Source organism: Lonchura striata, chromosome W (assembly GCF_050655825.1).
Source record: "Lonchura striata isolate lonStrDom1 chromosome W, ASM5065582v1, whole genome shotgun sequence".
NCBI classification, from domain to species: domain Eukaryota; kingdom Metazoa; phylum Chordata; class Aves; order Passeriformes; family Estrildidae; genus Lonchura; species Lonchura striata.
The window spans coordinates 16,294,511-16,319,963 of NC_140743.1; the positions used below are offsets into that span (position 1 = coordinate 16,294,511).

Here is a 25,453-nt window from a genome sequence, read left to right on the forward strand (position 1 = left end):
GTAAATCTTCCCGGGTTTCGGCACCAGATATGTTGCCTTCAGGGGAAGGCAAGGTGACCTGGTTGCAAGGAACAGCACAGCAGCCCAACCTCGGCTGGGCCGCTTGGACCACAGACATACACAGACACCAATGTGGTGGATGGTCAAATGGCATTTATTATCTTATCTTGTGAGGTTAAATAGTCTAGGGGGACTTTGCTACGTCAAAGGAAGAAGGTAGGGTCTTCTGGGATTAGTAAGGAGTGGAAAACTACTGGGTTAGGTGGGGTTGCGTGTCTTGAGGGTAATAGATCACATATTACAGGGTGAGGGGGAAGGGTCTTGCTTTCTGTCACGTCCCGAGATCTTCCATTCGCCTGTCCCTATCTACTACACCTGATCTACCTGCTGATTGTTTTGCTGCTCTTCATTAGCTCTACTTCTGGGGACATGGGTATCGACATGGCGAACCTTCACAAGTAGCTTCTCTACCCAGGTAGCGATATCTTTCCACTCTTCAGCAGCCCAAATTGGTTTTCCTCTATGCTGCCAGTTAGCCTCTTTCCACCTCTCCAGCCACCCCCACAGAGCACTGGCTACCATCCATGAATCAGTGTAGAGGTAAAGCTTTGGCCACTTCTCCCTTTCTGCAATGTCTAGGGCCAGTTGAACGGCTTTGAGTTCAGCAATCTGGCTTGATCCACCTTCTTCTTCAGTGGCCTCTGCAACCTGTCGTGTGGGACTGCATACAGCTGCTTTCCACTTCTGATTCATCCCTACGATGCGACAGGAACCATCAGTGAATAGCATGTAGCGTGTTTCCTCTGCTGGCAGTTGGTTGTATGGTGGAGCTTCTTCATTCTGTGTCACTGGTTCATCTTCTTTATCTGTGACACCAAAACTTTCACCTTTGGGCCAATTTGTAATTCCAAAATCCAAGGGCGATTCAGTTTACCAATATGGGCGTGCTGCATGATGAGAGCAATCCACTTGCTCCATGTAGCACTGGTGGCATGGTGGGTGGAGGGAACTGTTCCTCTGAACATCCTCCCCAGCACTGGTAATAAGGGTGCCAGGAGGAGTTGTGCTTCTGTACCAATCAACTCTGAGGTGGCTTGGACTTCTTGGTAGGCAGCCAAGATTTCCTTCTCTGTTGGGGTGTAGTTAGGTTCAGACCCTCTGTAGCTCTGACTCCAAAATCACAGTGGTCGGCCTCAAGTTTCATCAGGCACCTTCTGCCAGTGGCTCCAGGACAGACCATGGCTCCCGGCTGCAGAGTAGAACACGTTCTTCACATCTGGTCCCCTCCTGACTGCGCCAAGTGCTACTGCAAGAGCAATTTCCTGCTTTATCTGGGCGAAAGCTTGTTGCTGCTCCGGGCCCCAATGGAAATCATTCTTCTTGTGGGTGACCAGGTAAAGAAGGCTCATGATCTGACTGTACTCAGGAATGTGCATTCTCCAAAAACCGATGACGCCTAAGAAAGCTTGTGTCTCCGTCTTGTTGGTTGGTGGGGACATAGCTGTGATCTTGTTGATGACATCTGTAGGAATCTGACACTGTCCATCTTGCCACTTCACTCCCAGGAACTGGATCTCTCAAGCAGGTCCCTTCACTTTACTCTTCTTGATGGCGAAACCAGCTTCCAGGAGGATTCAGATGATTTTCTCTCATTTCTCAAACACTTCTGCTGCTGTGTTCCCCCAAACAATGATATCATCAATATACTGTAGATGTTCTGAAGCCTCACCCTTTTCTAGTCTAGTCTGGATCAGTCCATGAAAGACGGCAGGACTGTGCTTCCACCCCTGGGGCAGTCGGTTCCAGGTATACTGCACTCCCCTCCACATAAAGACAAACTGAGGCCTGCTTTCTTCTGCCAATGGAATGGAGAAAAATGCATTGGCAATATCGATAGTGGCGTACCACTTTGCTGACTTGGACTCCAGCTCATACTGGAGTTCCAGCACATCCGGCACAGCAGCGCTCACTGGGGGAGTTGATAGTAAAAGGGTTTTTAAATCATGGGGATTTAGGGTTAGAAGGAAACTTAAGTTTAGTAGGCCCTGATAAAATACCCTGGGAAAGTGTAGGCCTCGTACCTTGCTAGAAGTGCACCTGTGTAGCTAGTAAATGATAAATGATATAATTTTTAGATGTTGTGATTGTTTAGTAATTAAATATAATTACTGTTTAATCATAAGAATAATCATGAGAAACTGTAGTCAGAGGCCTGAGAAAGATCACGAGAAACTCATGCTTGAATAAAGTCAATGTACACAATAGAACAAAATAAGATTAATAATTAATATGTAAATTATATAATGTTAGAATATAAAATATGTACAGCTCAAAAGCCATGTCAGAGTCAGATTTGGGTCTCTACCCCTCATTCCCAGAGCTCTTCAATAAAAGCACCTGCATATAATCATATCCTGTGATTATGTGTGTTCCTGAATGCTAACAGAGTCACTTCATTCAGTGCACGGTAGTCCACTGTAAATCTCCATTCTGCTTCAGGTTTACGCACAGGCCAAATGGGGCTGTTGAAGGGTGAGTGGGTTTTGCTGACCACCCCTTGGCTCTCCAGCTCTCAGATCATCTTATGGATGGGAACCACAGCATCTCAAGTTGTTCTGTACTGTCGACGATGCACTGTTGAAGTGGCAATTGGTACCTGTTGTTCTTCTCCTTTCAGAAGTCCTACTGTAGATGGATTCTTGGACAGTCCAGGCAAGGTGTTAAATTGCTGGATGCCCTCTGTCACTACAGCTGCTATCCCAAATGCCCACCTGAGTCCCTTTGGGTCTTTAAAATATCCCCTTTGAAGGTAATCTATGCCTATAGGGCCTCTGGGCCAGTCACATTAGGGTGTTTCTTCCACTTATTTCCTGTCAGACTTACATCAGCTTCCACCATAGTAAAGTCCTGTGATCCACCTGTCACACCAGAAATGGAGACAGATTCTGCCCCTACGTGTCTCGATGGAATTAATGTTCATTGTGCACCAGTATCAACTAAAGCCTTATATCTTTGTGGTTCTGATGTGCCAGGCCAGCGAATCCACACAGTCCAGAAAACATGGTTTTCCCTCGCCTCTACCTGGCTAGAGGCAGGGCCGCTCTAAGCCTGTTTATCCTTCTTTCCTTGGACATATGTCTTAGAGGTTCCTTCAAGGGGATCAGACGTTATCATCATCATACCTGGCAGTTTGGCTACAGGCAACTGGAGCTGCTCTCCTTTTGGTGGAACTTCCTTTCTGAGTCTTGCCTTCTTTCAAATCATGCACCCATTGTGCCAGAGCAGCAGATTTTCTATCCCATCTCCTCATGTTTTCTCCGCAATCACGCAGGAAGAACCACAGCTCAGCTCTTGGGGTGTACCTTCTCTCCCCGTCTGGGGAACATCTGTGTTGGATACTAGAACCTCTTATCTGTAATGCCGAAATTTGGAGAGGGTCCTCTTTAATCTCCTCCCTGAGTCTCTTATGATTCTCCTCTATCTTGTCTTCTAATTTCTGCAGACATGTTTCCACTGCTGCAATTCTGGCATGTGTTGGGCCATGTACGGCATCTGCATATGCTTGAAGCTTCTTCACCATATCGAGCACGGTCTCCTCCCTGTCATCCCGCTTCATTATTGCTAAAGCAGAAGTGTATTCATGTGGCCCAAGCCGTAAAAGTTTTTGCCAAATCACAGATGTACATGGTACTGATTTATTAAAAAATATATGGATATTGATCTAGTACTGATACCAAACTGTGACGGACAAAAACTCTCTAACAGTTTAAAGTTAGAAAGTGTATGTTTATTCGACACCAGGCAGTGTGTGGGATAGCTCCCAAATACACACCGCAGCTTCCAGGTGATTACAGAGTCCTTTTATCCATACAAATATTGAATACCCAAAATACAAATACATATTCATAATTTTGGTACATCCCATTCCTCGCTTCGTATGCTAATAATTTCAAAAGCTATTAAGTATGCGTAGTTTGTTCCTTGAAATGGGTCGGTGTTCCCTTTCATGGAGAGGGGTCCCAAAATGAGGAAGTAAATGAAGTCTTCCTCGTTCTGACCTTTCTACCTTTTCAATGCAAATATGACAAATGAACTCTTGGTAGAACTCCCATTCTTTGTCTTCAGTTGGTTTTAGAACAGAGGAGGCCCACAATTGTCTTATGTTCCTAAAAGCTATTTGTCAGTTTCTATATTCTTCATTATAAACCCAGCTAACTAAACATTGTGCTGACAAGCAATCAGTTATTAGTTAACTACTAACTCTTAACTTCATCAAGGCCTACTCATTTATTTTAATTAACTCTAGTAAGGCTTGTCTCTAACTAAAATCTTAGCTCCTCTAAAATCTCTAAATTCTTTAAAATTTACATTTCATTACCAAGTCTGGATTCCTAGTTGTTATTTCATCTGAGAAGATAATCTCTGCCACTGCCATTTCTCTCAGGCATTGGATCCCTTGTTCTATATCTTCCACTGAGTCTGCTGCATATAAAGATCATCTGCACACAGGTATCTTTGTGCTACACTTTCCAGAACCCGTGCCCAGAGGCTGTGAGGGTTACTCCCCCTCATCATTCCTTGATCAATGACAGGATCATGTGACAGGGATCCCAAATGCCTCGCTTCAGTGCCATCCAGATTTGTAGCCTCACCTGCAGCATCCCAAAGACAGATCAACCAACTAATTATAGACTCATCAGGTTGTTGAATGTAATCCTTTCTTAGGCCACGAAGGTCCTTTAGGGAAAAGGACTTAATATTGGCCTCTGACCTTGTACCAGTTACTTTGACTCCTGATTTTATGTCAGCAGGCATTGAGGGTCCTTCTTCTGCATTATCATCATCATCATCATCCATTGGTCGATTGGTCTTTTCTGGGCACTTTCCACTTCTCGTGCTAGTAGCAACAGCCATTGGTTGAGGCTTACAGTCTGGTTTAGCTGCTGGCTTTGAGCCTGGGGTGTTGGCTGCAGCCTGAGTGACTGGGATAGTTGCTGATTTATCTCCCTGCCTCCCTTCCTCTGTCTGCTGCCCTACAGTATCTAGCAGGGTGCAATAATCATATGCCAGGGCCCAGCTCACTGCAATGATGTTTTTCTCCTTAGAGTTATCATGGCACTTCTCTTTCAGGTACTTTGCCACCTCAGCTGGATTCTGAATTTGTTCACATGGAAAGTCCCAGTCTATAGGGTCAGAAAATTCCTTTAAGATTTGGCCCATATCCTCCCATTTCCCACACCACTCAGAATTTCTCACACCTGAGTGTACTCCTGGGTCAGGGGTCTCATCAGCCCCTCGAGAAATCTCAGCCCTAATTCTAGAGAGACTGCAGACTGTATAGAGAAAGTTTACCAGATTAAACACCAGGAAGATGGTCTCTTTAACAGTCAGGGGAAACTGAACATTCTCTAATAGGGAGGTAACAGATTCAGAGGAGAAGAAGGAAATCAAAGGCTGAAAAGCGTCATCCCCTGCTTCCCCTCTAACAAACTGTCTGTACAACCATAACCATGAACCATACATTCCAGGAACAGACCTCAGCACCTTTATAAACCCCCTACAAGCCATTACACCCAAGTCCAACCCAATGGATATTCTGGTCAGTGCCCTTCTACTGTAAAAACTACGTATTAGGGACAATACCAGAGCTATTCCTGGATAAGAAAATAAACCTAGGGACCATAGAGGGATTAATATCTCAAAAAACCCTAGGGACCAGAAACACATGCAGGCCTCTACCCCAAGAGACAATATGAATTCAAATAACATAGCCAGTAACTGCTCTATACCAACACAAAGTAATTGGAACCAAAATATGATTACAACAGGTTTTTTTCTGCTTTCTCAAGCCACGAGTTGGGTGCCAAAATATTTGTCCTAGTTTAGGGCTAATTTGGGAGAAAACCTCTGGAAGGAGCCCCCAGAAAACAAACCCCCACGGCTCCTCTCCCCCACCTGGTTTGGGAAGAATTTTCTCAGATAGGAGTGGAAAAAAACCTGTTTATTTAACCAACAAAACACTCCCCAGCACCAAAAAATGAACAATGCCAGATGACAAAAAAACTCTTTCACCACTCTGATGAGATGACAAATCCAGAAGGTCTCTCTTGGGAATGATTGCCCGGGTCTAGGTGCTGGGGATTGGTCTCCGGTACTGGGGATGGCTGCTGCAAATCACAAAACGCAGGCTCCTGGTGTTTCTTGGTGTTTCCCTAATCCCAGTCCAGAGCAGGTTGGAATGATATTCAGGAAAGGGAAAGGAAAAAAAAAAAAAAACAGACCAGGGAAAGAATTGGACTGCTTAGCTAAACTAACTAATAAGCAAAAGCAAAGGCAAAAGCAGAAGCAGGAGCAAGAGCAAGCAATCAAAGCAAGCCAGCAAAAGCAAGCAAGCAAAAGCAAAGCCAAGCCAGACAGCCAGCACTAGCCTCTTCTAGACAATAGACCATGGGGGGAGGTGAGCCAGCTGATAACAAGACAAAACAAACCTTCACTTTCAGAGTCAGTTCTGAAAGCACAGAACATAATATCAAACATAAACAGAACACATGATTGGGGATACAAGCACTATAAGGTCACCCTAGGACAACTGGAAAGCTGCTAAAGTGGGAGTATTAGTTTGTTTTAGTGGCCTCAGGAGAAATTCACTTAATACTTTTGGGTAATATAAAGCTTTAAAAACTTGAATATTTAGATGTCTTCTGAAAACTCTCCAGGGACATGCAAGTGTTTATGTGCTATTTTTGTTAGCTTTTTTAATGATGTAAGAAGGGTACCTACATGTTATATTGTCTGGTAATGTGTCACACAATGTTTTGATCATGGAAGTACCTACATATTAGATGAACCTAATGTATTCAAGTACACCCACTGAAGCTATCAGAATTAATTAATGATGAAGATAAGCTTGGGTGTGAAAGCTCATGGGCTTGGGTAACAAGAAGAAAAACCCCTATAATTTCAGGAAAGTGCAGTTTAAATACATTTTTAGTAGCAATGTAGCAGCCCATGGAGGACCCCATGCCAGAGCAGGTAGATGTTCCCTGAAGGAAGCCGCAACCCATAGAGAGTCCATGTTGGAGCAAGCTCTTGGCAGGAACTGCAGTTTGTGGAGAGGAGCTGACATGGGAACATGTTTTCTGTCAGGAACTGTGGCCTTGTGGAGGACCCACTCTGGAGCAGTCTGTTTCTGACAGACTGCAGCCTGTGGGAAGGACCCACATTGGAGAAGTTTGCAAAGGACTGTCTCCCATTGGAGGGACGCCACAGTGGAGCAGGGAGTGTGAGGAGGAAGGGGCATCAGAGACAATGCGTGATGAACTGATCACAACCTCCATTCCCCATCTCCCTCCACCATTTGGAGGGGGAAGGAGGTAGAGGAGTTGGGATTGAAGCTGAGCCCGGGATGAAGGGAGGGATGGGGGGGGGGGGGAAGATTTGTTCTTATTTCTTATAGTATTACTATCTGTTTAATGGGCAATAAGTTAAATTAATTTCCCCACATCAAGTCTGTTTTTCCTGTGAAAGTAATGGCTGAGTGATCTCCCTGGCCTTATCTCAACCCATAAGCTTTTTGTTTTCTTTCTGTCTTGTTGGTAGATGGGGAGTGAATTGAGCATCTTGGTGGACATCTAGCAGTCAAGGTCAAACCACTACACTATACAAAATTCCATCTCATAGAGCAGTGCTGTCATTCTATGTGAAGACAGGCCCAGAAGTGGTCAATTAATGCTAGATCTTATTAATAATTCTGGGGTTTTTGCATCTAGGCTTTTATGAGATATTTTTAAAACACTGTACAAGCACCACAACTTCCACTGTGCTGAGAAAGTCTGGATCCAAGTACCAGAGCATCAAGAAAAACTACCCCTTACTGCATTCTGTCAGAATACTCCCCAATTTTACCTAGAAACTAACCCACCGGTAAGGCCCTCCTTGCGGCTTGAGACATATAATCATCTGAATAAGCACATGAATACCCAGTGAGACCTTCATCACTGTGTATTTGGCGGCTGGACACGAAAACCGGTTTCTTCTCAATCCCCCGCTCCCTCCGCTCCTAATGGCTAGAGCCTGTGGCATCGCCCCTCGCCCGGATCTGCTCCCCTCTGCCCCGCACTGTAGCATCCGCGCTAGGGTGCCTCACTAGAGCTGTTCTCCCTGTTGGCAGCAGCATAGCATTGAGCAAATTCCTGCTTTTGTTTGTTTGGTTTTGGTTTTGTTGCACTGGAATGAACTGCGAACAGCCCTGCTTTCCCTATAGACCTACGTGAGTATTTATTGCTTCACGCTTTGGTAGTGCAAGAGATTCACACAGTTGTTTTCAATTTCGATGACGTAGATCGGGAGAAGAACAAACTTTGGCATGATCTGGAGAGATCTGCCTTTTCCTGTTTGGTTGTTGTGGCGTCATTTGGTGTGGGGTTTGGTTTTATGTTTGTTTGTTTTCTCCGAGGCAGGAATGGTGGGGGGCTCCCTATTATTTTCTCCCCTCCCTGTATCCCTTACACGCCTCAAGAGGGAGCAGGGAACCCCCATCTTCTTTATTAGCTACCTTACGCTCCGCGCTCTGCTGCCTACTCCCTGAATGAGAGTAAGATACTAAACGCGCAAGTACAGCTCACCAATCTGCCCTTTCCTCTGTCGCTAGCTAACTAGCTTCCTCCCCCTTGTCTTCTTTGCCCCGCCCATGCAGTCGCGTGCCCTCGCTGGCTTTTGGGGGAGGGGTGGGGTGAGAACGTAGAGTTGTATCTCTGCAAGAGTTGCTCCCCTCGCGGCTGCACAGGCAACTCTAGGCGCTCAGACGGTTATTGTTCAGAGCCTGTCTGCTGGAGAATTCTTCTAATACTAGCTCCACTCCCCGCAGGCGGAGGCGCGGGGAGGAGGAAGTCGTTGCCACCTTCCCAGAGTGCTGCGTTCGGTGGGGGAGGTGGAGGTAGGAGGGAGTAAGGCTCAACATGATGGCGGCTGAGGCCGGGGTTGAGGAGGGCGGCTCGGTTACCGCTGCCGGGATGGTGGGAACTGTTGGAGCTGAGTCGGAGCACTACCCCACGTTATGCCGAGGCAAGGAGCTGGGGTCGCAGGGCCCTTTCATGGCTGGCTCTGGCGGGGACAGCCTGGGCGCTGGCGGTCCGGCGTTGTGCTCGGCGCTGGGGCTCCTGGCGTTAAGCTCCGGGCCTGCCTCTCTGGCCTCCCGAGACGCACTGCCAGCAACTGGACAAAGGCCGGAGGTGTCCGGAGAGGTGCTGCTCCCGCCCAAACCCAGCACTGTCGCCTTTCCCCCGCTGCCGCCACAGCCACCTTCCTTGGCGGGGGGGCTGGGGATTGTGGATGAAGGTGACTCGTTGGATGGGCCCGAGTATGAAGAGGAGGAGGTGGCCATCCCGCTCAACGCTCCCCCCACAAACCAGTGAGTAGCAGCTTTTCTGTACCCCGTCGGGTGTCCGCCACCCCTGGACGTTTCCCCCGCGGGGAAGGGGGAAAGGGGCGCCGCAGTGGGCAGCGCCGCATCAGGCCTACACACTTTCTCAAACTCCTGTGGAAGTGTCGTAGAAGTTTTTCATTAGGTTATGTTTGGAAAGAAAAAACAATTGAAAAAATTAACTGTAAGTGTTCGTTAATATTTTTATTATACTTTTCCTTCCATCAGCTTGATCGTGATTCCTACAATGCTAGTTATATAAAGAATCTTGCACTAGAGGCAGAGCAGTTCTCCAGTTATATTTTGCGAAATAACAAACAAAATTCAGATGTTATATAGAGTTCACGTAACTGGCGAGCGCGCTAAACAACCTTTGGATTTAACAGTGAACTAATTCCAGGAAGTCTGCAGATTTACATAAAAAGGTAGCAAGGCTTGGGCCCTGTTTTCGATGGGATACAGTTAATTTTCTTCCCAGTAGCTGGTATAACGCTGTATTTTGGATTTAGGATGATAATAAGGTTGATAACACATAGATGTTTTTAGTTGTTTCTAAGCAGTGTTTACACGAAGTCAAGGACTCTTCAGCATTTCGCATCACTCCACCAGCGAATAGGCTGGGAGGGAACATAGCCAGGGCAGGTGACCCAAACTGGCCAAAGGGGTATTCCATACCATATAGCATTATGCTCAGCATATAAGGTAGAGGGAAAGTTGTCTGGGGGTTGCTGCTCAGGAACTGGTCGGCAGGTGGTGAACAACTGCATTGTACATCACTTGTTTTGTATATTCTAGTTTATTAGTGGGGGGAGGAGTGAGCGAGTGGCTGTATGGTGTTTAGCTACCCACCAGGTTAAACCACGACAGCTTGTATTGGAACAGCCTTCAAGTAAGTACCTTATTCTCCCCAAAATGAAACAGTTTCAAAGGCTTAAATTGCTTATATTGGCATATAGAAATATGTTATTTCTGAAGTTGTAGTAAATATAGAGAATAACATGGTCTCAAGGTAGAGGATGGCAGATATATTCAAGGTATAGGTCAAAATTAATCTGAAAATCTATCTGAATTTGAGTTAATATTTACCATCTTTCATAACTGGTGTTGGAGAGTTTATTTCTGTAATATTAAATGTTTGTTTTTTAAAAGTAATCTCTAACCATGGCAGGCTTTCTACTAATCCTTTCCTCTTTTGGTTTCTTGACTTTTTGTGAAAGGTAATAAAGAATAAGACCTTGTTTTGTGAAGACAGTGTTTGAATAGTCTTAAAGTTTTATACTTCCATAAAGAGCTAGCAATATAATCAGGCAGTTTAAGATAAAGACTGAGGAGGGAAATAGAGGCACATAAAGGTGACATTACTTCTTCAGTATTGTGTATTATGTCAGAGAGAGACAGTATCCTGTTCTCTCTGAAAGATCAGACTGCTTTTTCTGTTAAAACTGATTATGTATCTCAGAAAGTAAGGTTGTGCTTTTTTTCAAATATTTTTTAGAAAGAGGTAATTTTTGGTGAATGAGCATGTATTTGATACTAAGTAATCATTACTACTTTCACAATTTTAAGTGGATTTTGCTGTCAGAGTATTGTAACTCACATGATAGCATGAAGGTTAACTTTCATAAAAGAGGATACAAAATTTCTGACAAAAAGCATGACTGCGAAGGCCCTGATTTTCTCTGTTGGTCTATGAGGCTACTTAGCTTGTTAAGACAAAAGCAATATTGAAGCCTTTGCATGACCAGCATAACTGTGTAGTTGAGTATTTGTTCTTGTGGGTCCTTCAATATAAAAACATTTAGGCAGCAAAATAGATGTTGCAAAATTGATTCAGAAATTTATATCTCCATCTACTTACCTGTTATTTCTTTGTAACGTAAAATTTTTGTGACTTTTTAAAAAATTGTTGGCTAATTAAAAATCAGAATTTCTTTTCTCTTTCATACATCTATTTTGATACAAAGTATTTTTTTACCATTGTCAGTTAAGTAATTTAAATTAGCTGCACGTTGATAGTAAGTTTTATTCTTTCAGTCCTGATGTTTTATTTTGGAAGCGTACTTTGTAGTCATACCATCTGTTTTTATAGAATCAAACAAAGATCTGTCACTTTAATATTATAAGCAAAAACCTAATACACTTCCTCTTTTCCAAGTACCTCAGGAAAATGGAAATAAATTTTAATATGATTAATTTTGTAGCAGTGGGAGGAGCTTGTCAATATGTAACAAATTCTGCTAATTAAAATACTCAAAGTCCAAACTATGATTGATTGATATTTCACTTTGGTCTTTATAACAGCCTAAGGAGGCACTGCCAAGCTATAGGTTCAGGATACACTAAGAGATGCTAGACCAAACAGCTTTAGGGATAAACAAGCTACTGTTAAACAGAGATCAGTAGTACAATTATCTGTGGTTTTACAACACATTCAGTAATTCACTAGTATAATTATCCAGGTCAAAACAACAGCAAATCCAGTCATTTACCAATACTGGGCTAAACTTAATACCCATGAGTGCAAAGGCTTACATAACCATGGTTATTGAGCAGGGTGGCAAGAAGCAGGACATGGCTTCTTTGGATGAATGACACAGACCAGCTGATGCACTCAGGGAATTCAGACTTCTCTGATTGGGCTGACCTCTTTAGTTGTTGAATTGTGGAAGCACTATATGGATATGGTAACCAATCATCACACATCCTACCTCTGTTTCAGTTCTGTCCTTAGTGTGCAGAGGGCATGCAAATACTGTACAAAGCAATGCACCACAATCCTGAATGAGACTGACTTAATGATTGTCTGTTCAGTGTATACTTTTTCATTTGAGTATAGAAGTAGTATGTTTATGCTGTAGCTTAATGGTAGGTGGGAGGCACAGGATGCTAGGTAATAGAGTGGATAATTCCCTTTGTCTGTTGGGTGTTTTTCTCTGCACTATCAACCTCATCTGCAAAGCTTACTGCCAGAGGTTGATGGCAGTCTGAAACGGTGTTACAGAAATGCCTACAAAGTTAAGGAATTAATGATACTTAATTTACTAGTAAACTGGTGATATGTGAAATAGTTTAGTTGTTTATGTATTTGAATAAAAATCTTATATCTTAGTTTTGCATTAAGATGGCAAAAGCAGTTCCAGTATATTCTGACACAATTCATATTTTCATATGGTGTTTCTTTAAGTGGTGATTATCACGTTGAAATGAAAATCCTTTGAAATCCTTTGATAAGAAAAATCCTTTCCATGGTAGATGTATTGTTACAGTCACTCTTGGTATCTGTTGAGACATTAGTGAGAAAAAAAAGAGAGAGAGAGCTGGGTAGAGAAGTATTTAACAAATGTGGTTTGAGTAAAAGGAAAAAATGTTTTGTCTCAATATAGTGTGAAGTTATAGTTTCTTCAGCTGAATTTGTCAGAGGTAGCAAGTCCAGAGTTATACAACATTTGTTTATTTCGGTAGCTAATAAAATGTTTTTCTGAAAGTGCATAGCTTTACAATAATTATTGAAGGCTATACTCCATACCAAAGAATAAATTTGTATTGCATTGAAAAATGAGGGGAAATACTATTGGCATGTTTGGACTCTACAACTTCTCTGAGCAGCCTGTGTCCAGTGCTCAGTCACCTTCACAGTAAAAAAAAAGTGTTTCCTCATGTAAAGACAGAACCTCCTGTGCTTGAGATATAGCCCATTGCATGTTGTCCTGTCACTGGGCATGACTGACAATAGCCACTCTGTCATCTTTGCACTCTCCCTTCAGGTATTTGTATATGTTGATGAGATCTCTGATCTCTTGGCTAGACAGCCTTTCCTCATAGCAGAGATGCTTCAGTCCCTTCATGGCCCTTTCTTGGACTCACATCATTATGTCTGTGTCTCTCCTGTACTGGGGAGCCCAAAACTGGACATGGGGCTCCAAATGTGGCCTCACCAGTGCTGAGTAGAGGGGAAGAATCACCTCCCCCAACCTGCTGGCAACATTCCTCCTAATGCAGCCCAGGATACCATTTGCCTTCTTTGCAGCAAGGGCACATTGCTGGCTCACATTTATCTTGGTGTCCACCAGGACTCCCCAGGTCCTTTTCTGCAAAACTACTTTCCAACTGGTAAGTCCCCAGTATGCGTATTAGTGCCTGGGTTTATTCTTCCTCAGGTGCAGGATTTTGCACTTCCTGTCATTGAACTGCATGAGATTCCTGTCAGTTTCTCCAGCCTGTCAAGGTTCCTCTGGATGGCAGCATGACCCCTTGGTGTATCAGCTACTCCTCCTGTTTCTGCAAACTTGCTATAGATATGCTATGCCTCATTGTCCAAATCATTAATGAAGGTGTTAAACAGGACTAGACCCAGTATTGACCCCTGGGGTACATACTGGCCTCCAACTAGATGTGCTGCTGACCACTATTCTCTTGGCCTTGATATTCAGCCGGTTTTCGGTCCACCTCACTGTTTGCGTATAGTGCCCATATATCAAAAGCTTCTCTATGAGGATCATATGAGAGTGTCTCGATCTGAAAGACAAATGTCTGCCAAGGAAGGCAGGAACCTCCCTTGGAATGGAGAATATGACCCTCTTCCCTCCGAATTATTATAACTTTGAAATTAAGGGGCTTTCAGGCAAGATATGGGAAAAGGAATAACAGTTCTTTACTAGTATGTATATGGATAACAAGACAAACAAACAACAATAATGGCAGCAACAACAAACAAAACCAGAAACCCAGTAACAGCCTTCTCTCGGCTGGGAGGCACATTCTTCTTTGGTGTAGTTATGGTCGCAGCTGGCAGGGGCACTGGTGGCTCCCCGGCCGGGCAGGGCAAGTGCGATGATTCCCCTGCGGCTGCAAGGGGCGCTGTGTCGTGAGTTTGGCCGTCTCTTTCATGTGTACAATGGCGGATGCAGACGGTGGAAAGGGATAGAGAAGGGGCTTCCTTTCCAAACCCCCACGGGCAGCCGATCCCGGTGCCCCCTCTGGATAGCAAAAGGAGTTGTAGCAGGGACCTCGGAAGCACCAAGATGGAATGGCAGGGACAAGCAAAAAAAAATCCCGGAGTGGTAGACGAGATGTATCAGAAACTCAGCAGCTGTAGCTGGAACCACGGGACGTCCCAGCAGGCAGGGGTTGCGGGGTTACAGCGTAGTAAAAAACCCGGAGCAGTGGCAAAGAAAGGGCGGGGACTGGGCAGTGGCAGCTCAGCTCCCGAACCCGGCTGGGAGAGGCTCCCTTGGAGGGGGGAAGGGGCTCGGGGATCCCGGGGTTTCCCCTGAGGCACTCGAGCAGATGATGAAGGGTCCTTTGGTGCGGTAGGGTGTTAATAAGGTCCCAGTGCAACGGCTGCTCTTACGAGCAGAGCTCCACTCACGGTAGAAGAAAGGCAGCAGGAGACGAGGTGGCAAATTCTTCTTACAGCGACAGCAGCCTGTTTCCTCTCTGAAAGCCGAGGAAGCAAGAGAGAGCCAGGAGCTGCACTCAACCCCTTTCCCCAGCCCAAATCTCATGCTATCTCTGCCTTTCTCAGAGAAACCCCTCAGCTACCACAGTAAAACCAGCTGCACTCCTTCCCCTTCTCTGTGGTACTTCTTTTGTTTCTCTTAAGTACTGATCGTTATTGTTTTTTAGCAAGAAAATGGGAGAAAATTCCCTAAGAGAAAGAAAACAGAATGGAAAAATCCTAACCTCCAACAGAGAGATAATGTCAAAAGCTTTCCTGAAGTCCAGGTAGACAATATCCACTGCTCTCCCCTCATCTGCCAAACCAGGCATTTCATCATAGAAGGTTTTCAGGTTGGTCAAGCAGGACTTCCCCTTTGTGAAGCCATGATGACTACTCCTTGTAACTTTTCTTGTCCTTCATCTGTGTGGAAGTGGTTTTCAGCATCAGGTGTTCCATCATCTTCCCCAGGGATCATGATGAGGCTGACTGGCCTGTAGTTCCCTGGGTCCCCTTTCTTTAAGATTCAGGTGACATTTGCTTTCCTCCACTATTTGGACACCTCTTCCAATTGCCATGACTATTCAAATATTATGTAGAGTGGCCCCACAATGATATCAGCCAGCTCCCTCGGTGCTCATGGGTGTATCTCATCAGGGCCTGTGATCTTATGTATGTCCAGTTTGCTGAAGTCTTCCCTGACCTGATCTTCTTCCAGCAAGAGTACATCTTGCTCCAGCCTTTCTTCTGGTTTCTGGGACTCAGGATTTCTGAAGGCCGGTGTTATGATCTGGTTGTTAAAATTATTAGAAATGCCTCTGCCTGAATTAAGGTGCAAACAAGAGCATATACCAAAGTCAATAGTATGGGTTTTATTTAATAGTAAATATGAGAGAGAGAGAGAGAGAGAGAAAGAAAAAGAAAGAGAGACAGAAAAAGAGAAATAAATAGAAAAGAGGTAGGGGGACAGAAAGAGAGTGACAGAGAGAGAACAAAGAAAATATCACCATCCATGGATCCAAATGACATTCCATTGATCCTCTCCAGCTGGTCTTTTTGGTGGTGAAGGTCCCCCAAAAAGCATAGAACCCGATGGATTAATATAAGTAGTTCAGGCTACATAGGAAAACCCAGGGACCTCCCTGGTGGGGGGTGAGGGGGTGGTTGCCATTGTTTCTTAGGACAGACTCCGGATTTGTTGCATCATGTGCAGTCCTGTGGTGCAAGGCCTCAGGAATGACTCTGGGGGGTCACTTTGTGGGGGAGGTCCTTGATGTATTAAGATACCCCCCTCAGTTGTTTTTCACAAGAATGTCCCATGGATGTAGCCTTCCCGGGCTTGGGGGTTCCATAGCCAGTTTGCGTAAGGGAGGATGGATGGGTTCACTGCCTCTGAGCAGAGGTTATGACACCAAAATTCCTCCCACCTTGGTTTGGGGGGGGGGGGGGGGGGGCAAATCTGTGCAAACCTGCTCCCAGCAAATGGGTCTGTGGGTACGGCCTCCCTCACCCCAAAACAAGACAGAGATGATTCTTAGCATGGCTGCTGGGTTTGGCTCTTATTCTTTTCCTTGTTTACTTCTCCCCAAGCCTGAGATGACTGAAGAATGGGTTTCCCTTTGTCTAATCTCAGCAGTTTGACTTTCAGTCTGTCAGGAAAATTAATCCAGAAACATCAGAGGTTTATGTCCAAGAAGGAGACAGAGGAGTCCTTTTACTTTATTCAAATAAAGGGAGAGGCCATGGGGCATTCCCCTGGGGTCTCAAATTTTTGGAGGACACAGACTCCTCTTTTATCTTGATTTCCCGACCACATTTCCCTTCTCTCTTTCCCCACTGGCTAAAGTACTTGAGAGATACAAACTTCCCAATGTGCCTGATAGCAAAGATTTCCCTCTAATGTATAATCCTCCCTTTTAATTTTTAATTATTATGGAATTTAGGGTTTTTTCCCATTGTTTCTTTCATCTTTCAATGACCCAATTTCATTTATTAGCAAACTTAAAGCTTATTTGTAAAAGCAAATATCTTTTTCCATTCATCAATCAGTCGAATCCTTCACATTTTTTCTTTTATCTCTCAGTGCTAGTTTTATCTACCAGCAGACCCACAGCTTGTTTGTAAAGACAAATCTGTTATTCCTCTCAAGTCCAAAGTTCTAGTCAGGCATCTTTAGTGAGGGGTAGGCTTCAGTGGCTTCTTTATACAGTTTTGCTATAACGGGCAAAATTATTTTATAACAATGTTTAAGGCATGAATCATTTCAGTCCCTGACAGCTGGTCTTGCCAGTAAAGACTGAGGTGAAGAAGGCATTGAGTACCTCAGTATTTTTCCATGTCCTGTATCACCAGGGCCCCTGCCCCATTAATCAGTGGGCTCATGTTTTCCCTAGTCTTCCTTTTGTCACTTGTGTGCTTATAGAATCCCTTCTTGTTGCCTTTGGTTGAGGTGATCCTTAAATATTAACCAGCTTTCTTGGGTTCCCCTTCTTTCCAGGGCATTATCCCATGGGACTCTTCCAAGGAGATCCCTGAAGAGGCCCATACTGCTCTCCTGAAATTCAGTATTATGATCTGTTGGAATCTGGTATTGATGATTCCGAGATTGTAGAAAGTCTCTGTCTTTCAGCCCCGCTGCCAAAGAAGAAGTCATAATTCATCTGTGCTGGTTTCAAGGTTGTTTATTCTTGCTTATCTATAACATGTTCTGCTGCCCTGCCGCAGGTCTGTCCTGCAGGGCAGCGTGTGGGGCTCTGCCCCTCAGTGGGATGTTACAAACATTATATACCTGAAACTACATGTGCTATATTTACAATAATGTGCCAATATCTATCATCTACGTTGAACAGTGTGTCCCCAGCCTAAACCAATAGAAAAATGCCAACACTACAGTGAAACATGGAGGGCATGAAGAAGAAGAAAAAGAACAAGACACACCCAATTTCCTCCATCTTGTCCCCTTTGAACCCCTAATCTAGAATTCTAAAATTTTACTTTTGCACCCGTGCCACACTTAATTATTACTTATATCAAACACTCAGACCTTTTAATTCATCCTGTAAGATTGAAAACTCTTCTCCATGGACAGAGATCAGAGACAGTGTCTCTCGGGTCTCTGTACAGGGGAGTTCCTGACGCCCTGCCAGGGTCCCAGACCTTCCAGGGCAGCCAGAGGGATGCCTTGGATTCCCACAGTGATCTTGCTTTTTGCCCCCCCTGAATTCTGCCATTTCATGGTCACTGTAGCCAAAGTTGCCTTTGGCCTTCACATTCCCAATGAGCCTCTCCAGAAACCTCCTTGACTGCTTATGTCCTGATGTGTTGTTCTTCTAGCAGATATTGGGGTGGTTAAACTCCCTTTGTGAATGTGAGTCTAATTCTAACTGTCTGAAGCTGTGATGTAAATTGATTTTAGTGTATGAAATTTCTCTTCTGTTTTGTAATTAAGGTAGTTAAAAGGTAACCTTTTTTCATCGGGTAATGAGTGTTTCTTACTAATGCCTGTTTTTGAATTGCAGAGGGACTATAAACGCCTTATTTGGGGTAGTTTGCTGATTTATCCAGATTTTATAATTTGTGTGCTTGCAGAAGAGAATTGTATATAAATCGGGTTATATTTTGGTCTGAATAGATGGTGTCACAAATACTATTTTAAAACAATGGTTAGGAGCAGCAGAACAAAATTGTATTTTAACTTTATGTTGGAAGTGTTATAAACGGGACCACACTCCCGGTACTAAAAGTGATTTCAGTATTTATTATAATAAAAAGAAAGGCCTAAAGTAAGGGGGCTTGCAGGCTGAGCAGGAGCATTCCTGTTGAGGATGCTGCAGCGCCAGCACTGGGTCTTCTGAGCAGCGGGTGGAGCGGCACACCTTAATTGGGTCAGATGCCCCTTTTTATCCTGTTTTTTGTCTCTTTGGATTGGTTTCTTTTTGGATCCTTAATTTGCATGAAGGTTTAAGGCACTTGATTAGCCCATTATAGTTCTGTCCAGGGTGGCTCATTTTCCTTGGGGGGTGGTGCACTTTACTTAGGTGTATTATGGTAGTAGGGTACCGCATTTCTGACAGCTACCTTTTTAACCCCTTTTACCATAACCAAACTAACAGTACATGCTTAACAATTATCAACTATTTTGCAACTGTTTCTAACCTATTTTTAACAATTCCCCCCTCTAACTATTTGATCAGGCTTCTAGACTGCATCAACCTTTTAAAGTTTAACTTCTATTTTTCTCAGTTTCTTGTACTGTTCAAGCATATCTCTGGCATTCTAATCACTGTTCTTTCATTAGCATTACTTTTTCTCCATTTTTCCCTTCTACGTTACCTTGCCGCATGATGCTGCTTTGGACAATGCTGGTTACTATCCGCACTAGACATGGAATTGCACATGGTAAAAATATTACACTTGCTAGTGCACACACTACAAAGAAGACCAATTTCTTCTGCCATTTACCGTCCCAGGTGAACAAGTTGTCCCACCAATCAGATTCTCCAAACAAGGGGGTCCATTTTTGTGTTCCAACATAGGTTAGTTTTCTAATATTTTGAGTAGTGTTTTTAATTACATGACTGTGGTCATTGATCTCTAGGCAGCATTCTGACGTATTAAATTTCCTGCAGATCCTTCCTTCCTCTGCGAGGAGGTAATCCACTGCCAATTGAATTTGGTAAATTACTGATTGTGTTTGTTGTTGCTGCTGGTTTAAGAGATCAAAGGTCAGAGTTCTTTGATTTGACATTATTTCAAGTACTGCTTGTAAACAGATGATTCGATTGAGCATGTATACTGGGGTTCTGTACCCCCAGGATCCATCTTGGGCCCAGGTAGCTGGCCCATAAGTATCCATAATCTTTTGTGGGGTCCAAATTTCATTGTTCCAATTTTGGGTTCCGCCAAATAAACTCCTTTTCTTTCTGGCCAGATCATCATGTACTGGGACTCCCAAGTTTGATTTTGCATCCTTAGGCAGTAAGAAAAAGGATGGTTTTATAGCTCCAATTGTGCAACTCCTGGTCCAACCTCCTGGTAATTTCACATATGCTGTGTTACCACAGATCCAAAATAAATTTTTAGGTGCATCCCAGAAATTAGAATCTTGATTTGTTATATGTTTCCAATATTTGGATAGGGTTTCTATTGCCCAGAATGGGTTAATATAATCTCCTAAGCATTCAAACATTTTTTCTTTTTCACTATATACACATCTACTTTCAGTTTTTTCTATTGACCAATATGAATGGGGGGTTTCTGGGATCCACCTGGTGTGTGTGTCATTTACTGCTAGATATCTTTTACATGGCATTTCTCCTACTTCTATAGTATACATTTTCCCTTTTCTTGATAAACACTCTTCCCCTATTATTGTTGATTTTAGCTTTCACTCTTTTTCCCTTCTTTTGGGTACTACTATGCTTTTTCTTGATGTAATCCATTTTAAAATGTCTAGGGGACTCAAACTGATGCCGTCCCATGGCCAAATCTCACTTATGTGTGTCCCCCTGCACACCCAACAATCAGTCAAATTAAATTATTTTCTAATCTTTTCCACTGTATCGGTAAAACTATTCTTACCATATATTTGTCCCTCTCTATCCCTTTGTCTTTTCAATTGCACTTCTTTCTCTTTGAATGTATCCTCTAAGTTGGTTTCACTTTCTTGTTCAAAGTATACCCATCTTTCTTTCATAGGACACTCTCCTGACATCCTCTGGCTTGGGTTTGCAATATTTTTAGCTAGCCAATATATTTTATTATCCTCTTTACAGGTTGTTAACTGGGAGTGATGGATACATTTGGGATTCATGTTTATGTGTACTCTGATTAATACACTTACTGTATCTCCTCTATACAAGAGATAGTAACATTTCTCACAAGTGTTTCCTCCACTTCCTCTGAAGTGGATGAGTAGTGCCATTGCTACGAGTGGGAGTCTGGTACGGGCTGGCCTCCTCACCTCTCGAACTACAGGGGTTTTCTTGGTGCCCTGAGAGTATTTCCCGGAGGTAGTTCCTGATCCAGTCTTGCCTCCCACCTCTGTTTTTCCTTTCTTCTGGAGACATTCTGCCATGACCCTTATTGTACCGACTCCCTTCCCTCAATTTGGTCCCAATTAGGGTTGCAAGGAGAGTGCTCTATGGAACAGTATCAGAAACTGAGATGTTATTCTGATTGTCAATTATTAGCTAAACAAAACTTAAACTTATACTATAACTATAACAAACATTAACAAACTTTAAAGATATAAGGATAACAATGTAGAGGTTTCCTGTGGGGGGGGTTGTGTTCAGGGTTTTGCTTCCTTTGGTCTTTTCCTCAGGACCAATTTCAAGTGTTAATCGTCTCTGCTGGCTATAGTTCATTCGCTTGCCTCATCTGGGGGTTGTACTGGACCCTTCACTCAACTTGCTGAGTCCACCTCTGCTCCTTTGTTCTTACTGCTGTGTTTGTTGTAAGCAGCTGCCTGGAAGGGGCCTTCAAAGCGAGCAGTTAGTGGAGGGTTTTTCCATGATTTAATCAATACCCAGTCTCCCAGGTTAATACCATGTATTTTACAGTCCAGTAGGGAAGTTAAGGGAAGGTAGCCCTTTTTCCTTAGTTCTTCTAGGGTTGTTGTTACTGTTTCTATATATTTTTGCATGGTCATCCCCCCTCTTGATGTTCCTCAATACTATACGGGGTTAGCAAGAAAGGCAGCCCAAACAACATTTTGTAAGGAGAGACCCCTACATCTATTCTGGGTCTCATTCTTATTCGTAATAGGGCTAGTGGTAAACATTTGACCCAATTCCACTGGGTTTCTAAGACCAATTTTGTTAAAATATTCTTTAAGGTTTGATTCACCTTCTCAACCCTCCCAGAACTCTCAGGGTGCCAAGGGGTGTGTAACTCCCACTTTATTCCCAGGGCCCTGATTACTTGTTGCAGAATGCTGGATGTAAAGTCGGGGCCATGGTCTGAATCAATAATATTTACTGTCCCGTATCTCAGAATAATTTCTTCCAAGAGAACTTCTGTCAGTTTGGGCTGTCTCCCTTCTCGTGGGGAACGCTTCAACCCAGTGGGTTAGATGGTCAACTATGACTAATAGATGTTTATACCCTTGGACTGGAGTTAATTCAGTAAAATCAACCTGAATACTCTGGAAAGGTCTTATGGTTAATTTCCTCCCTCCCGGAGTGGTTTTTCACATCACTTTTTTATTGACTTTTTGACAGGTTAAACATTCTCCTGTGATGGATCTGGCTATTTCATTGTCTTGGTTCGACAAGACAGGAGTCTGTGAAAGAGGGCAAAGCCTCCTGTGCAATGGAGAACGGCAAACCCCCCTCCCTCTGAATTACCAGGATCTTTAAATTAAAAGGCTCTCAGGCAAAGATATGGGAGTGGGAGTAACAATTCTTTACTAGGAGAAAACTAGACAACAATTTAAAAAGGCAAATGCAATCGGTACAAACAAAACCAGTGAAAGAAAAAGTCCAGAACCTGAGGGGTGCCAGTATCAGTTCTGCTGGGACAATTGCTTCCCTTGCAGTGACTGATGAATTGTAGCTGCAGTGGTGATCTTTAGAAGGGTATAGTTTTCCTCTGAAGATCTGGTGGCAGTGGGGCCGGTCTTCCTCTGCGCCGGGGTTGCCTCTGAGCTCCGCTGCCGTCGCCTCCGCGCGCGCCGGCTGCTTCGCTGTGAGTGCCGCCGAAGAGAGAGAGAGAGAGCGAGCTGCTTCTCCGGGAATCCCGCGAAGAGAGCGAGAGAGCTGCTTCTCCGGGAATCCTGCGAAGAGAGCGAGAGAGCTGCTTCTCTCGGAGTCCCGCCCAGAGAGCTGCCTCCTCTCCCCAAAAAGCTACCCCTTTAAACAACAATAGAGTGCTTGGCTTCCCCCCTCTGGGTGGGACCCCTCACGGTGTTACATTTACCAGCCCTGCATTGAATCAGTCAATGGTGTATAAACAAACCATTGCCTCTACAGGGCAAACCATTGTCTCTGAGAGAGATAACAAAAACCTGTCCAACCGGTTTGCCTTCAACAGATGGCAAATGGAATACAAGCTTATCTTACAACCCAGGACATTATCCACCCCTTATTCTATTTCCATCTGCACACCATGAAATCTTACACCCAGTTCTCTCTTAAGACCAAGTTTCCCTGTAGTACACAGCGGGTCTCCCCATCTTTCTGCATTACCCACCAAGTGTAACCAAGTCCTTGAGCAAAGACAATCCCACGAATGGGTTGGTCTTTGCCTGAGGTGGGATTAATCCAAACAGTTTTCCCTAAAATACCTTTCATATGTACTACAGGGACCTTATCTCCATCTACTGCGTGTAAGGGTTCTGACTGAGCAGGGCCAGCTCGATTGACAGACCCCCGGGTGTTGACCATCCAGGTTGCTTTTGCCAGGTTAATTTCCCAGTTTCTAAATGTTCCCCCACCAAATGCCTTCAGGGTAGTCTTAAGGAGTCCGTTGCACCGTTCAACTTTGCCGGCAGCTGGAGCATGATAGGGAATATGATATATCCATTCGATACCATGTTCTCTGGCCCAGGTGTTGATAAGGCTGTTCTTGAAATGGGTGCCGTTGTCAGACTCAATTCTCTCAGGGGTGCCGTGTCTCCACAGGACTTGCTTTTCCAAGCCTAAGATGGTGTTCCGGGCAGTGGCATGAGGTACAGGGAAAGTCTCCAGCCATCCAGTCGTGGCTTCCACCATGGTCAACACGTAGCGCTTGCCTTGGCGTGTCTGGGGCAGTGTGATGTAGTCAATCTGCCAGGCCTCCCCATACTTGTACTTGGACCACCGCCCACCATACCATAGGGGCTTCACTCTCTTGGCCTGTTTGATGGCAGCACACGTCTCACAGTCATGGATAACCTGGGAAACACTGTCCATGGTTAGATCCACCCCTCGGTCTCGTGCCCACTTGTAGGTGGCATCTCTGCCCTGATGACCTGAGGCATCATAGCCCATCGAGCCAGGAACAACTCCCCCTTATGGTGCCAATCTAAGTCTATCTTTGACACCTCTATTTTTGCTGCCTGATCTACCTGCTCGTTGTTTCGGTGCTCCTCATTAGCCCGACTTTTGGGGACATGGGCATCTACATGACGGACTTTCACCGTCAGCTTTTCCACCCGAGAGGCAATGTCTTTCCATATATCAGCAGCCCAGATTGGCTTTCCTCTACGTTGCCAGTTGGCCTTCCTCCACCTTCCCAGCCAGCCCCACAGAGCATTGGCTACCATCCATGAATCAGTATAAAGGTAGAGCTTTGGCCACTTCTCCCTTTCAGCAATGTCCAGAGCCAGCTGAACGGCCTTGAGTTCGGCGAGTTGGCTCGATCCACCTTCTCCTTCGGTAGCTTGTGCAACTTGGCGTGTGGGGCTCCATACGGCTGCTTTCCACTTCCGGTTCATCCCTACGATGCGACAGGAACCGTCAGTGAAAAGAGCGTAGCAGGTCTCCTCTGCTGGTAGTTGGTTGTATGGTGGAGCTTCTTCAGCCCTTGCCACTTGTACCTGCTCCTCATCATCAGTGAGACCAAAGTTTTCACCTTCTGGCCAGTTCGTAATTATCTCCAAAATCCCAGGGCGATTCAGGTTTCCAATACGGGCGCGTTGAGTGATGAGGGCAATCCATTTGCTCCATGTGGCGTCAGTGGCATGGTGGGTAGAGGGAACCTTTCCTTTAAACATCCACCCCAGCACCGGTAGTTGGGGTGCCAGGAGGAGTTGTGTTTCTGTGCCAATTACCTCCAAGGCGGCTTGAACTCCTTCAAAGGCAGCCAAGATTTCCTTCTCTGTGGGAGTGTAGTTGGCTTCAGACCCTCTGTAACTTCGGCTCCAGAATCCCAGTGGTCGGCCTCGAGTCTCCCCAGGCACTTTCTGCCAAAGGCTCCAGGACAACCCATGGTTCCCGGCTGCAGAGTAGAGCACATTCTTGACCTCTGGTCCCGTTCTGACTGGGCCAAGGGCTACAGCATGAGCGATCTCCTGCTTGATCTGGGTGAAGGCTTGTTGTTGCGCAGGGCCCCAGTGGAAATCATTCTTCTTTCGGGTAACCAGATAAAGAGGGCTCACAATCTGGCTATACTCAGGAATGTGCATTCTCCAGAAACCTATGGCACCCAGGAAAGCTTGTGTTTCCTTTTTGCTGGTTGGTGGGGACATAGCTGTGATCTTGTTGATGACCTCAGTGGGAATCTGGCGCCGTCCATCTTGCCATTTCACTCCCAGGAACTGGATCTCTCGGGCAGGTCCCTTGACTTTGCTCTTCTTGATGGCAAAGCCAGCTTCTAGTAGTATCTGGATGATCCTCTCACCTTTCTCAAACACTTCTGCCGCTGTGCTCCCCCACACAATGATGTCATCAATGTATTGCAGGTGTTCTGGAGCCTCACCCTTTTCTAGTGCAGCCTGGATCAGTCCATGGCAGATGGTGGGGCTGTGTTTCCACCCCTGGGGCAGTCGGTTCCAGGTGTACTGCACGCCCCTCCAGGTGAAAGCAAACTGAGGCCTGCATTCTGCTGCCAGAGGAATGGAGAAAAACGCATTAGCAATATCAATGGTGGCATACCACTTTGCTGCCTTGGAC

The 25,453-nt window shown here is 44.7% G+C and overlaps 1 protein-coding gene across 2 annotated transcripts in view; it reads left to right on the top strand.

Moving 5' to 3' along the window:
* The first annotated feature begins 8,714 nt into the window (after window positions 1–8,714).
* The window catches only part of LOC146763111 (ras GTPase-activating protein 1-like), a 206,642-nt gene continuing 189,903 nt past the window's right edge, over window positions 8,715–25,453 (top strand). For both annotated transcript variants that reach the window (XM_085571163.1, XM_085571164.1), the window contains exon 1: window positions 8,715–9,409. In XM_085571163.1, the coding sequence (XP_085427289.1) occupies window positions 8,958–9,409 (452 nt within the window). In that variant the 5' untranslated portion in view covers window positions 8,715–8,957. The remainder of the gene's footprint in view (window positions 9,410–25,453) is intronic.